The 15,130-nt window shown below is 41.9% G+C and overlaps 1 protein-coding gene across 5 annotated transcripts in view; it reads left to right on the top strand.

Moving 5' to 3' along the window:
* Positions 1-15,130, top strand: part of EYA2 (EYA transcriptional coactivator and phosphatase 2) — a 272,328-nt gene that overhangs the window by 178,675 nt on the left and 78,523 nt on the right. For all 5 annotated transcript variants that reach the window (XM_060284864.1, XM_060284859.1, XM_060284860.1 and 2 more), the window contains exons 6-8: positions 1,958-2,025; positions 3,523-3,700; positions 13,289-13,431. In XM_060284864.1, the coding sequence (XP_060140847.1) occupies positions 1,958-2,025; positions 3,523-3,700; positions 13,289-13,431 (389 nt within the window). The remainder of the gene's footprint in view (positions 1-1,957; positions 2,026-3,522; positions 3,701-13,288; positions 13,432-15,130) is intronic.

Below are 15,130 nucleotides of genomic sequence, written 5' to 3' on the forward strand. Positions count from 1 at the left end.
CATCGTGGTGACGGCTGCACAATTATAGCGATTTACTTTAAAAAGTGACATTTTTACAATGGAGGAATTGTATAGTATATAAATGGTATAGCATATAATGGTATAGTATTATATCCCAAAAAACAGTTCTAAAAAGAAGCAGCAACGACATTCGAGTCACATTGGAAACGCAGACTTGAGCCAGACTGCCCAGGTTCCAGCCCCAGCGGCTGTCACTCACTATCTCTGTTGCCTTGAGCACGCTACTTAACCTTTTTCTCCGCTCACTTTCCCCGTGAGAAGCCCTGACACACGAGCTCACTGCTGTTATTGCTGTCACCGCCCTCTTCTTTCTCCGGGCTCCTGCTCCATTGACCCTTTTGCTCTTTCTTTAACCTGTCAAGCTAATCCCTACCTCAGGGTCTTTGACCTCAGTGTCTGTGAATACTCTTCCCCCAGGATGTTTCCATCACTGGCTTCCTCTTATTCCTGGCTCAGCTCAAATGTCATCTCAGAGGTCTTCCCTGACCACCCTACCTGAAATGACACCACACTCATTCATTCATTTACTCATTCATTCACTAAGTAGCATCTTCTAGTAGTAGTAGTAGTAGTAGTATCAATTTTATCCCCATTTTACAGGTGGGACAACTGAAGCTCAAAGAGGAGAAGTCATTACACTCATTCATTTAATTCAAAACATAATTATTACCACCTTACACTCTTTAGAATGGCTACAATTTAAAAAAAAAACAGAAAATAAGTGTTGGCAAGGATGTGGAGAAATTGGAACCCTTGCTCACTGTTGGTGGGAATGTAAAATGATGCAACCACTGTGGAAAAACAGTATGGCAGGTCCTCAAAAAGTTAAAAATAGAATTGCCAAATGACCCAGCAATTCTACTTCTGCGTATATACTCCAAAGAATTGAAAGCAGGGTCTCAAAGAGACATTTGTATACTTGTGTTCATAGCAACATTATTCACAACAGCAAAAGGGTAAGAGCAAACCAGTGGCCATCAGCAGATGAATGGATAAACAAAAATGGGATATATATACACTATGAAATACTATTCAGCCTTAAAAAGGAAGGAAATTCTGACACATGCTGTAACATGGATGAACCTTGAAGACATTATACTAAGTAAAATAAGCCAGTCACAAAAGGATAAATACTGTATGACTCCACTTATATGAGTTCCCTGGGGTAGCCAGATTCATAGAGACAAAAAGTAGAATGGTGGTTGCTAGGGGCCGAGGGGAGGGGGTGAAATGGGACTTACTGTTTAATGGGCACGTGGTTCTAGTTTTGCCAGATGAAAAAGGTTCTAGAGATGGATGGTGGTGATGGTTGCACAACGTTGTGAATGTACTTAATGCCACTGTACTTAAGGCCACTTAATACACTTAAAAGTGGTTAAAATGATAAAAAATAGACAAACAGCAAGGTCCTACTGTACAGCACAGGGAACTATATACAACATCTTGTAATAAGCTATAATGGAAAATAATCTGAAAAAGAATAGATACATATATGTATAACTGAATCATTTTGGTGTACACCTAAAACTAACACAACATTGTAAATTAACTATACTTCAATTTTTTAAAAAAATGGTTAAAAGGGTAAATTTCATGTTATGTACATTTACAATTTTTTTAAATAAATAAGTTTTAAAACATAATTATCGAGTACCAGAAACTGTGTTGGGTGCACTCTCATTTATTTCTCACCAGAATCCTTTGAAGGTGTTATTTATATTTTATTCATTAATATTATTAATTTATTATTAATTAAAATATTATTCACGTTGTTCATTAATTCGTTGAGAGAACTGAGGTTCAGAGAGGTTGCCAGAGTCACAGGTTCCATCCCAACCTGTCGGAGGACCTCAAAGACCCCACCTTTCTGCTGTGTCTTTCTCCTCCATGTCCCTCTCTGACTGTAAAAAACCTCATCTGTCCCTCCTTCCTGCAGGCACAGCAGGGATCTATCAAGGAGCAAATGGACTGACCAACGCAGCTGGCTTTGGAACTGTGCACCAGGTAGGCAGAGCTCCCCACCCTTAAATAGTCCCTTTAAATCCAGGTACGCAGAGAACCCCCTTGTACCTATGAGCCCTACCAGAAACCGTGTCTCTGATTCCCTGGATTTGGAGAACACAGGGGCCAGACTGTACCAACAGCCATTGGAAAGATACAGTGTAGAGGCAGAGAAATTGGAATTGCTGGCAGATTTCCAAGATGACATGGGCTGCGTCATATGTTCCATCTTGATCTGCGTCTAAGACACCCATTGACTGTTGAATCTGGGATGGATGGATGCAATAACCTGTGGTCTTTCACCAGACCCCAAGCTTCTCCAGGGTGAAATTATATCTTCTTCGCCTCTGCGTCCCAGTGTCGAGTGCCCGACACAGAGTGGGAGCTTTATAAATGCTTGTTAGATTGAATTTAGTCAGCACTGTGAAGATGGATGGATGCTGGCTAATAGTCTGAGTCTCTTGGTTTCACGTAGAGAGTGAATTAAGAATTAACCCGCTAAAGGTGGACGGGAACTCTGTGCACTATTGGTGCACCTTTCCTGTAAGAACCTTCCGTGAGCTGCTTGCAGGGTGGAGAAGCACTGCTCTGTGGTGGGGCCGAACATTTGAAACAATGACTGTTGTCGGGGAGCTGGACGATCTGGTCGGTTTAAGCAAAGCTTGATAGAGAAGATCGGCATTCTTCGCTTTCATCTCCAGGACTCCCTCATGGGAGAGTCTGGATCCCTAATGCTGTGTAGGCGCCACTGTTTGCACAACACCCCCTCCCCCACCGTGAACCTAAAATGTCACCTAGTCTCCGGGGTATGTGTATGTGGTCTTTACTACTCATTCATTTGTTCACTAATTTTTCCAGTATTTATTGAGTGCCCATATGTGCCCCGCACAGCCGTGACCAAGACGGATGCTGTCAGGGCCATGTGCATGTCCCTCAGGGTGCACCTGTTGACCTCTAGCTGCCAGGCTCTGCACCCCTGGGCCCAAGGGTGTTTTCTGGAATCAATGTATACAGCAGGCAGGAAGTGCCAGGGAATTAAGTGTTCCCTGGGAGCAGCTCTCAAGCAAAGACTGGCTGGACTTGGTATATAAATACCCCAGCTCCCTTGCCCCTTGGGAGAGATCTTTCTGAGATGTGTTTTCTACCACCCTAGCATCTCCCTGGTAGAATTCAGCTCCAGTTCCCACTGGAGAAGCCCCTGTGCTGGCTGCCTTCCCTTCTCCCCTTTGCTGTCTCGCTTCCCCACTCCCCAGCTGGTCTCTCCTTCACGCCCCAAATCCGCTACTTGCACTTGAATCCTTGTCTTGGAGGTCTGCTTCTAGGGAAAGCCCCTAGAGCTTTTATTCTATAAAGAGCCCCTAGAGCTTTTATTTTTATAAAAGCCCTCATAGAGCTTTTATTTTAATAGTGGGGAGACAGGGACAGGCACAACAGACCCAGCCCGGGAGGCCCCTTACCCACATCAGCCTGACAGCCTTCCTCGTGGGTTTCCCTCTCCAGGACTATCCTTCCTACCCCGGCTTCCCACAGAGCCAGTACTCCCAGTATTACAGCTCGTCCTACAGCCCTCCTTACGTCCCGGCCGGCAGCATCTGCTCCTCTCCCCTCTCCACGTCCACCTACGTCCTGCAGGAGGAACCTCACAACGTCCCCAGCCAGAGTTCTGAGTCGCTTGGCGGTAAGTACAGTCACTGTCGTGTGGTCATTCCTGGCTGTGGTCTGAGCTCTTATATGAAGTATGGACTGGACATAGGTCCCAGCTGTAAAGAACCAGTCACCCAAGAGCTAACTTCATCTTTTGTTGGCTTTTCTTTGTGTGTGTGTGTGTGTGTATTTAATTGCACCCATGTTTAAAAGTTACAGATTTTTACCTAAAAATTCTAATGTCTGCCTTCTCTTGAAAGACGATCTGGTCACCCTAGGTCCACATTATTAAGTCACAGTGCTTGTCTGGAGCTGAGTAATGTCTGCCCCATTCAGACAGGGTACACACGACTCCACATCCAGGCCCCTTGGTGATGTACATCACTGTGCGACTAACTCGCCAGCCTACGGATTCATTCATTCGTTCCGTAAATCTGCTACGCACGTGTCTTCTCTTTCATGAGATGATTTAAGCTCATCACCACTAAATAACATGACAGCCATAAATTAGAACATCCAATGAGAGTAGATATCATTGCATTTTATTCTTTTTTTCTGAAACCTCCTGTTTCTGGGGCTTTGTAGAAGCTGAACGAGCATGATGTTCATTCAATAAATATTTATTGGTTGATGGCTAGAGAAAGAACAATAGTGAAGACTCACCTCTTTGTTCCTGAAGTTCTGGTGCAGCTGCTGCTTTTAGCCCTTGTATTTTCCATCAGTTGGGGATGAGTTAGATAATATTGGTTTGGTGACAAATGGAGACAATGTGGCCAAGCATTTTTTTTTTTTTTTTTTTTTTTTTTTTTGCGGTACGTGGGCCTCTCACTGTTGTGGCCTCTCCCGTTGTGGAGCACAGGCTCCGGACGCGCAGGCTCAGCGGCCATGGCTCACGGGCCCAGCTGCTCCGCGGCATGTGGGATCTTCCCGGACCGGGGCACAAACCCGTGTCCCCTGCATCGGCAGGCGGACTCCCAACCACTGCGCCACCAGGGAAGCCCTGGCCAAGCATTTTTAAGTCAACTTTGAAGGATGTTTAGGGTTTGAGCACTGATTTTGGTCATTGTGACCTCATCCCAGAGTATAGAATAAATGCCTAATACCCACATTCCAATTTCCAAATTGCTGCCTTGGAAGAGTATGAAGTGTAACAAACTTTTCTTTGTCATAATCCTGAATTATCTTTGCCCATCCTGCTTTCCACAATGTGGCCTCTCCACACTGGTTTCAGAAATGAAATATAAGCAGGAAATCTTCCAGTAGATGCTACTATCTATCTATAATTTGATGGTGAACTGGATTCCAAAGACTTACTTCCCAAGAATTTGGGTTATGTGGGAAGGTCGTTTTTGTTCCCCATCAGGAGTGAACATAAAGGCTCATTGTGTCATTGAAATTTTTCTTTATTGTTTCCCCCTGTTCTTCATCTATCCCCTGGTCTAAGGTTCAACAATAAGTGGTTGAGATGGTTTTTACTGTGTGTCTAACAAGCTCACATAAAATCTAATGACATAAATAATTGTCAGCTATAACCGAGGTCTCTTGCCTCTTCTCCCCAGTGTCCGTTATAAAGGAACGGCATTTAAGCATACTCGTTTGCCCACGCACACAGGCACACGCTTATGCACTCTCTTAAAATTTCCCATAAAAACTCCACTTTTGAAATTATCCAGGATCTGCTTGAGTGGTTGGTTCCAAATTCCAGAGGCTCAAGAGGTTTATATCTTACCGACAGATCATGCTCACTCTTTGCGTTGCCCGGATATGGTATCCTAATGCTCTTCTTCTCCCTGGCCCCCAGCCCTGCCACAGCACCATCTGCATCGACATGCATTAACAGTTACATTAAGCCCCAACAATTTGCAGATGATTGCAGGGCAGTTCGCTGCTGGAGAGGGCAAAATCTGAACATCTGACGTTACTCAAGAGAAAAGACAAATCAGTAGTGGTTGCTTGAGGACTTTTTTCTTTTTAAGCTTTTAAGTATGTTACAAATTATCTAAAAAGAAGTTGTAGTATATTTTAAATTTCTTAGATCTTCTCCCTCAGTCAACAGAAGGAGGAATTTTTTTTAATCTCTCAAGAAGAAACTTACAAGGTTCTTTCATGCAATTTGGCAACATCTAACAAAATTGAAAATGCATGTACTCTTTAACCCAGTTATTCTACTTCTAGAAACTTATCCTAAAGATAAATTCCCACATAGGTACAAAGACTTAAATTAAAAGAATATTTTTTGAGCATTGCCATAGCAAAAGACTGAAAACAACGTAAATAGCCATTAATAGGAGTCAGGTTAAATAAATGATGGCGTATCCACCACTGGCACACTATACATCTGTTAAAAAGAATAAGTAAGCTAGTTATATCTTCACTAATATGGATCTCTCTTTGAGCTATTGTGATATATGGGAAACTATGATAGTGGCAGAACTATGTGCATAACATGATCCTGGAGTTTTTTTTCAATATAAGTCTAGTTTAATACCCATATTTGCATAGGAAATTTCTGGAAGGATGCAAAAAAACTGTTAACAGTCATTTTCTCTAGGGAGGAAACTAGAGGGAAAAGACTTGATGTAACAGACAATAGGCCACTCCACTTAACAGCAAAATTCACATTTTTTCACGTGCACATGAAACATTTACCAAAATAGACATATCCTGGGCCATAAATCATGAAGTCTCATTACATTTAAGAGGTTTCAAGGCATACAAAATATGTTCTCTGAAAACAGTGGAATTAAATCAGAAATAAATAGCAAGAAGATTTTCGGAAAATTCTCAAATATTCAGAAACAAAATAGCACACTTCTACACAACCCATGTGTGATGGTTAATTTTACGTGTCAACTGTCCAGGCTATGGGATGCCCAGACAGCTGGTTAAACATTATTTCTGGGTGTGTCTGTGAGAGTGTCTCCAGAAAACACTGGTATTTGAATCAGTAGACTGAGTAAAGGAGCTGGCCCCCACCAATGAGGGCAGGCATCATTTAAATCCAATGAGGGCTCATCTTACAGAACAAAAAGGCAGAGGAAGAGTGATCTCTCTCTCTCTTTTATTAAGCTGTGACATTCATCTTTTCCTGAGACATTGGGGCTTCTAGTTCTAAGCCTTTGGACTCCAAGGCTTACATCAGTGGGGGCCCCTTTCTTATCCCCCACCCCTGGATCTCAGGCCTTCAGGCTCAGACTAGGAGTTACACCATTGGCTCCCCTTGTTCTCAGGTCTTTAGACTCAGACCAAATTATACCACCAGTTTTCCTGGTTCTCCAGCTTGCAAGTGGCAAATTGTGGGACTTTTTGGCCTCTGTAACTGCATGAGTCAATTCCTATAATAACTCTCCATATATATAAATAAACACACACACACATATGTTCTGTTTCTCTGGAGAACCCTGGCTAATACACCACAAGTCAAAGGAAAAATCAAAGGTAAATTTAAAAGTATTTTGAACCTAATAAAAATGAAAACACAGCATATCAAAATTTATGGAATGTCACTAACACAGTACTTAAAGGGAAATTTGTGGCACTAAATCCCTATATTAGAAAAGAAGAAAGGTTTTAAACCAAGCACCTTATCTTTCACCTTAAGAAACTAGAAAAAGAAAGGCAAACTACACCCAGAGTAAGTAGAGGACAGGAAATAACAAAGATCAGAATGGAAATCAATAAAATCTGAAAACAGAAAAACAGTAGAGAAAATCATTGAAACCAAAACTTGGTTCTTTGAGAAGACCAATAAAATTGATAATACTTTACACAAGCTGATATGGGGGAAAAAGAAAAGATATAAATTACCAATAAAATGAGAGGTGACATCCCTACAGACCCTACAGATATTAGAAGGCTAACAATGCAATAGTCAACAACTTAGATGAAATGAAGAAATTCCTTGTGGGACAAAAACTTCTGAAGCTTGTTCAAGAAGAAATAGGCCTATATCTACTAAATAAACTGAAATTTTTTTTGTTAAAAATGTTCCCACAAAGAAATTGCCAGGCCTAAATGTCTTCACTGATTAATTCTACCCAACATTTAAGTAAGATATATCAGTTCTACATTAATTCTTCAGGAAAATTGAAGAGGAAGGGATACTTCCAAACTCATTCTATGAGGAATGCTTTACCCTGATGCCAAAACTAGGCAAAGACATTAAAAGAGAACAACAGACCAATATTTCTCATAAACGTAGATACAAAATTTCTAGACACAATGTTAGCAAATTAGCCCAACTGTATATTAAAGGATACTATATCATGACTAAGTGGGGTTTATCTTAATGATGCAAAGTTGGTTTAAAATTTGAAAATTAATGTAATTCACCATATTAAGTAACTTGAAAGAAAAAAAAGAGATTATCTCAACATATGCACAGAAAAACATTTGACAAAATCTATCATTTGTTTCTGATAAAAATTCCAAATTAGGGGTAGAAAGGAACTTCCTTTATCAGAAAAAGGCATGCAGTGGACTGAATTTTTATATCCCTCCCCCCACAATTTATGTGTTGAAGACCTAATCCCCAGTGTAATGGTATTTGGAGGTGGGGGTATTTGTGAAGTAATTAGGTCATAAGGGCAGAGTCCTCAAAGTGGAATTAGTGCCCTAATAAGAAGAGGTACAAGAGAGATGATATCTCTCTGTCTCCCCACCATGTGTGGAGACAGCAAAAAGACATCCATCTGAAAACAAGAAGAGGACTCTCACCAGGAACCAAACTGGCCAGAGCCTTGATCTTGAACTTTGCAGCCTCCAGAACTGTGAGAAATAAATCTCTATTGTTTAAGCCACCCAGTCTGTGGTATTTTTTTTTTATAGCAGCCTAAACTGACTAAAATAGGACAGCTACAAAAAAACCTACAGCTACCCCCCCAGGACCAGAAACAAGACAAGGATGTTGCGGCAGGTGGGCTCCTTAGTTGTGGCTCGTGGGTTCCTTAGTTTTGGCTCGCCGGCTCCTTAGTTGTGGCATGCGGACTCTTAGTTGCGGCATGCATGTGGGATCTAGTTCCCGGGCCCGGGATCAAATCCAGGCCCCCTGCATTGGGAGCACAGAGTCTTATCCACTGCAGCACCAGGGAAGTCCCTACGTTTGACTTTTTAAGAAACTCCTAAATTGTTTTCCAAAGTGGTTGTACCATTTCACATTCCCACCAGCAGGGTTGAGGGAGTTCCAGTTGCTCTGCAACCTTGCCAGCCTTTGCTATGGTCAGTCTTTATAATTATAGCCTTTCTAGGGGGTATGTAGTAGTATCTCACTGATGATTTAATTTGCATTTCTCTAATGACTAATACTCAGCATCTTAATCATGTGCTTTTTTTGCCATGCCTATATCTTCTTTGGTGAAATGTTTGTTCAAGTACTTTGCCCATTTCTTTATTGGGTTACTTGTTTTCTTATTATTGGTTTTGAGAGTTTTAAAAAATATATTCTGGATGGTTAATTTTATGTCAACTTGACTGGGCCAAGGGAGGCCCAGATAGCTAGTAAAACATTATTTCTGGGTGTGTCTGTGAGGGGTATCTCCAGAAGAGATTAGCATTTGAATCAGTAGGCTGAGTAGAGAAGATCTGCCCTAACCAATGTGGGTGGGCATCATCCAATCCATTGAGAGCCCAAATAAAACAAAAAGGCATAGGAAGGGCAAATTCTCTCTCATCTTGAGCTGGGACATTCATCTCCTGCCCTCAGACATTGGAACTCCCCGTTCTTGGGCCTTCTGTCTCAGACCGAATTATAATATTGGCTTTTCTGGTTCTCCAGCTTGTGCAAGGCAGATTGTGGGACTTCTTGGCCTCCATAGCCACATGAGTCAATTCTTATAATAAATCTCTATCTATATCATCTATATCTATCTGTCTATATCTACGTCTATATCCTACTGCTTCTATTTCCCTGGAGACCTCTAACTAATACAACTTACTTTATCATATATATGTTTTGCAATTATATTCTTCTGGACTGTGACTTGTCTTTTCATTCTCCTAATAGTGTCTTTTGAAGAGCAAAAGTTTTAAATTTTCATGAAGTCCAATTTATATCAAATATTTTTTCCTTTTGGATCATGATTTTAGTGTTATATATGAGAATCCTTTGCCTAACCCAAAAGCACAAAGATTTTTCTCCTTTTTTCTTATATAAGTTTTATATTTAGGTCTATGCTCTATTTTGTGTTAATTTTTGTATGTCATGTGAGGTATGTACTGAAGTACAGTTTTTTCTGGATATAGATATCCAGTCGTTTTAGCATCTTTTGTTGAGAAGACTATCCTTTATTGCTTTTGAATCTTTGTCAAGAACATTCATATACATGTGGTTTATTTCTGCACTCTCTATGCTGGTCCACGGATCTACTAATCTACGGGTCTAGTCTATCTTTATGTCAATACCATACTGTCTTGATGACTGCAGCTTTGTAATAAGTCTTAAAGTCAGGTAGTGTTAGTATTCTAATTTTGTTTTTCTATATCAGAGTTGTTAAGGCTATTCTAGGTCCTTTGTGCTTCCTTATGAAGTTCAGGATCAACTTGGCAGTTTCTACAAAAAAAAAAGCCTGGGATGTTGACAGAGGCTGTGTTTGATCAGTTTGTAGAGAATTGATATCTTAACAATAGTAAGTCTTCTGACCTGTGAATGAGATACATCTCTTCATTTACTGAAGTCTTCTTTAACCTCTCCCAGTAGTGTTTTGTAGTTTTAGGGGTACAAGTATTGCACATCTTTTGTCACATTTATCCCTAAATATTTCATACTTTTCGATGCTACTGTAAATGGCATTTAAAAATATTCTATTTCCTGCTGCTTGTTGTTAGCATATAAAAATACACTTGGTCAACCAAATAAATATTTTTTTTAAAAAAAGGTCAAATGTAGACTTACCATATATCCTGGTAATCATGCTCTCTCATAAGAAGAAAGCTTTTGTCTATACAAAGACTGATGAGTGACTGTTCATAAAAGCTTTATTTAGTCCAGCCAAAAACTAGAATCAACCCAAATGTCCATCCCCAGGTGAACAGGTGAACAAATGGTGATACATCCACACAATAGAATAGTACTCAGCAACACAAAGGAATGAACTATTGATATACATGACAACATGGATTGAATCTCAGAACAGTTATGCTGGCTGAAAGAAGCCAGACGTGTGTGTGTGTGTGTGTGTGTGTGTGTGCGCGCGCGCGTGTGTGTACACGCATACGGAGTGATGCCATTTATTTAAAACTCTAAAAAATATAAACTAATTTATAGTGAAAGAAAGCAAATCCATGGTTGCCTGGGCGGGAAGCAGGAGGAAGAGACTATAAAGGAATTACAAGGAAACGCTTGGGTGCTGGATTTGTTCATTATCTTGATTGTGGTGATGGTTTCATAGGTGTGACCATATGTCAAAACTTACCAAACTGTGTGCTCTAAGTATGTGTGGTTTATTGTATGTCAATTACACCTCAGTATAGTTGTTAAAATAAAGAAGTAAAAACATTAAAAAGGGAGAAATAAAAAGAGGGAAATGACTCCAAGAAAGATTCCTATAAATTGCTCTAGCATGTGTACCTCTGACTTTGGCCTTGAATTTTGACCCTTCATTCTCAAGAATGTATATGGTCAGAAAGGGCTGCTTTTTTTGGCACCCCTAATAAATTGACTCTACATAACACTTTATTGGGACATTTTGTAGGTAGCTGGTGTTTCCTCCTCTTTTTAATATTTGCCTGGATTTTAATGGGGCCAACAAGTGTTTTCTAAGCCTCCCTAGCCTTAGAACTACCTAGTGAATCAGGATAAACTTTATTTATGACTCTTAAGCATCTGTGAATTTATTTAGTGCCTGTTCCTCACCCTCCAAAAGAAAGTCTTTGCTAGTTTGATGTTTGGGAATCTCTAAGGCTGTATCCTAAAAATTTGGAGGAGTTGGAGACAGCCCAACAGTTCTGACAACTCAAAAATCACATCTTTTCTTATTATGTCCTTAGTCGGCTAAGCAGTTTTATAAATATTAAACAAAAAAAAAATTCAGTCCCTTGGGTTTTGGAGGGAAATATTCCTTCCAGGGTAGGAAAAAAATTAGTCCATTGCCAAGCGTTTTTATACAAAAGCATTTTCCCCCCGATGATCCAAGAACTGGCAATTATGGAAGGAGAGATGGAGTCCACAGGGTACATTTGGGAGCTAAAACGAGCAGCTGTAAGATGAGAGCGGGATGGAACGTCCTCTAAGGTTCCATGCTGGTTTACAGTTCTGTCACTCTAGTGACAAGGGCGGGCCCAAATGTTACTTCTGCCTCTACCACTAATTTGTAGGGTAACAACAGGAGTACATCATCTCACTAAGCCTCAGTTCCCTTGTTAGTTAAATAAAGACGATAAAGGCTAATAAGATGTATTTAAAACTTCTGTGCTTAAAAAACAACACAACTTGGATGCTGGCTTTGGGAACTGAGTGCTGGGAACAAGTGCTGCCCACTTGTTCATTCAGGATTATTAGACAATTGCCCAAGGGCAGGACCCTGGCAGCCTCTCAGTACACTGTGTCCGGAAACACCACCTCGATGAGAAGCCACAGGTGCCCACCCTCGGCCCTGCACCTTCTCACTGATCCCCATGTGTATGTAGGTGTAGTCAAGCCAGAACACAATTTAAATCATTTACTGACATCTCCTAATTGCCAGCCCTGTGCTGGACGCTTTTGCCTATATAACCTCAAGCTGACAAATTTCTTAACAAGTAAAGCTTAAATGACTGGCTTTTAGTAGAGAAAGGGGAGCAAGCCGCCTAGGGATAGGAACCTAGAGAATTCTCCCCACACACGCCCCATTCACCCCAAGGGAGGGATCTCTTAAAGGTAGAAGAGTTTGATGCCCAGCTACATATATATGTTATTTTCTTCCTTCTGTTTGTCTAGGGATTCTCAGGCGTTAGGATATATAGACAGTTGTAAACACAAAACTCCGTTCACTGGAATTGTAGCTCCCCAGCTGCCCCTGCCCTCACTTCTCTCAGATCCCTGCTCGGCTGTCCCCTTATCCATGAGGCCTCCCCTATGCATGGCACAGGGAGATCAGCTCAGTGCTTTGTGCCCACCTAGAGGGGTGGGATAAGGAGGGTGGGAGGGAGGCACAAGAGGGAGGGGATATGGGGATATAGGCATACATGTAGCTGATTCACTTTATTGTACAGCAGAAACTAACACAACATTGTAAAGCAGTTATACTCCAATAAAGATGTAAAACAAACAAACAAAAAAAATGAGTAACCTCCCAGCACTCCTGCACTCTTAGCTGATTTGTCAATTCTCTATAACATATGTCCCCACCTGGCGTATTATATATTTACTTGTCTGTCTAATGTGTCTCTCCTCTCTCTAGAATTTAGGTGCTATGGAACCAGTGCCTGGAAGCATACCTACTCAGTAAATCTTTGCTGGGTGTATGAATGATTATGAATGGGCAGTTTAAGGCACTTTCAAGAGTAATTTTGATTCTACTGATCTTTGCCTTCGCTGCTGCCTTGGGGACCTCCCACTTTGGAGTTAGGTGGTTCTGGTGTAATAGTTCGTGGGAGGACACACTCAGCCAAGCCTCTGATATGTCTGCCCTTCCCTCTCCTACGCCAGGTGAATATAACACGCACAATGGACCTTCCACGCCAGCAAAAGAGGGAGACGCAGACAGGCCGCACCGGGCCTCTGACGGGAAGCTCCGAGGCCGGTCTAAGCGGAGCAGTGACCCCTCCCCAGCAGGCGACAATGAGATTGAGGTAACTCAGAGGCTTCTGCCTGACTTGGTGAATGTCATCTCCACATGTGGCCGGAACAGGAGGCGTCGGGCAGAGTTCTGTCTGGGGGAGAATGGCCCTGTGTGTTCACAAAGTGCAGGAACAGAGAAAAGGGCCCTTGGTGGAAAGGAGGGAAGAATTCGGTTGGCCACACGGAAGCACCGTTGACTGGCCAGGCTAGGAAAAGTGACCCTAGAGATGGTAAAGATGGGTGATTCTCAAATGTGAGCCACAACAACATCACCTGGGGGCCTGCGAAAACCCAGACGGCTGGGGCCACCCCCCAGAGTTTCCAGTTCAGTAGATCTGGGGCAGGGCCTGAGAATTCACATTTCCAACAAATTCCTAGACAATGCTATGTGCATTGGGCACCACACGTTGAGAGCCTCCAGTAAAGATGACATTGGACAGTGGACCTTCCCCACTGGGTTAGAGTGATTCTTAACCTTGGCTACATGATAGGATCACCTGGGATGCTTTTTAAAATTCAGATGCCCAGACCCCATCCCAGACTAATTAACTAGACATTTCAGGGAGTTCTGAAAGTTCCCCTAGTGATTCCACTATGGCTTAGATATTTATCTACCTGAAGACAGGAGGCTGGCTCAAATAAGTTTGCATCATTTCTGTAATTCTGAGTTTCTCGGTGGTTCTCCATCTGGGCTGCACATGAGAATCTCCTGGGGAATTTTGAGAAACCTTCATTCTCAAGCCCAGATCAATTAAATCAGATTCCCTGGGGGTGGGACCCAGGTGTCAGTATGTTTAAGCTCCCTAGGTGATTCCAGTGCAGCCCAGACTGAGAGCTACTGGTCTAAGGGATGCGCCCATCTTTATTATAATAAAGCAAGTGTGGAGTTATCGGTCAGGCACTGACATTTTCCCAAGCAAACAAACAAAAAAGCACAGCATGCATGAAGGATGGGGAAGACCGCTAGAAGGGACAGAGGCAAGATGGATGCCCCCAAAACAGACAGAAGCAACTGTTACCTATCAAGGGAGAAAAATGGGCACACGCACGAGTTCGTACTTGTTTGCAAAAGGCAGTCATGTTGCTGGCTTGAGTGTGCCATGGGTGTACATGGGTAGTATTGGCAAAGCTTGAGTCACTGTCAAGATATCCAAATGCAGCATCATCACATCCCTATTGATAATCCTGTACAAATTATGTAGCAGCTACAAAGGTCAGCTGGCAAACTCAGATAAGCTAAGAAATACCATTTTCATCATTTCCTTAAAATCTGTGTCGTTTTGACTCTGAGTCCCCACCCACTGGGGTGGTAGGAAATTCCATTTCATTAATGGGGCCTTTCCCCTCCCAGAATTCTATGAGAATCTCAGGGTTCAAGTGGTCTCAGAAAACAGAATCATAGCCTCTTTTGTCCATTGTGGCTTGGTGACTGCTCCCTTTTTCATTGTCAGTACCTGCAGTGGTCACTGAAAGTCCAGCTGTTCTCTGGGGTTTCCATGCCACATGTTGAGCATAAAAGTCCTTGTTGAGAGTGAGAACATTGGAGTATTAGCTGCGATCCTTCGGTTGCAAGCAACAGAAACCAATTCTGGTCACTCAAGCAAAGAAGGATCTACTGGGAGGGAACAGCATGGAGAGGAAGTGATACAACCAAGGTTAGAAAGAATAGTAACAAAGACCACGCTGGGGAATCTGGGGAACCTTCAGGGT

This window comes from Globicephala melas, chromosome 15 (assembly GCF_963455315.2).
Source record: "Globicephala melas chromosome 15, mGloMel1.2, whole genome shotgun sequence".
Taxonomy (NCBI): Eukaryota; Metazoa; Chordata; class Mammalia; order Artiodactyla; family Delphinidae; genus Globicephala; species Globicephala melas.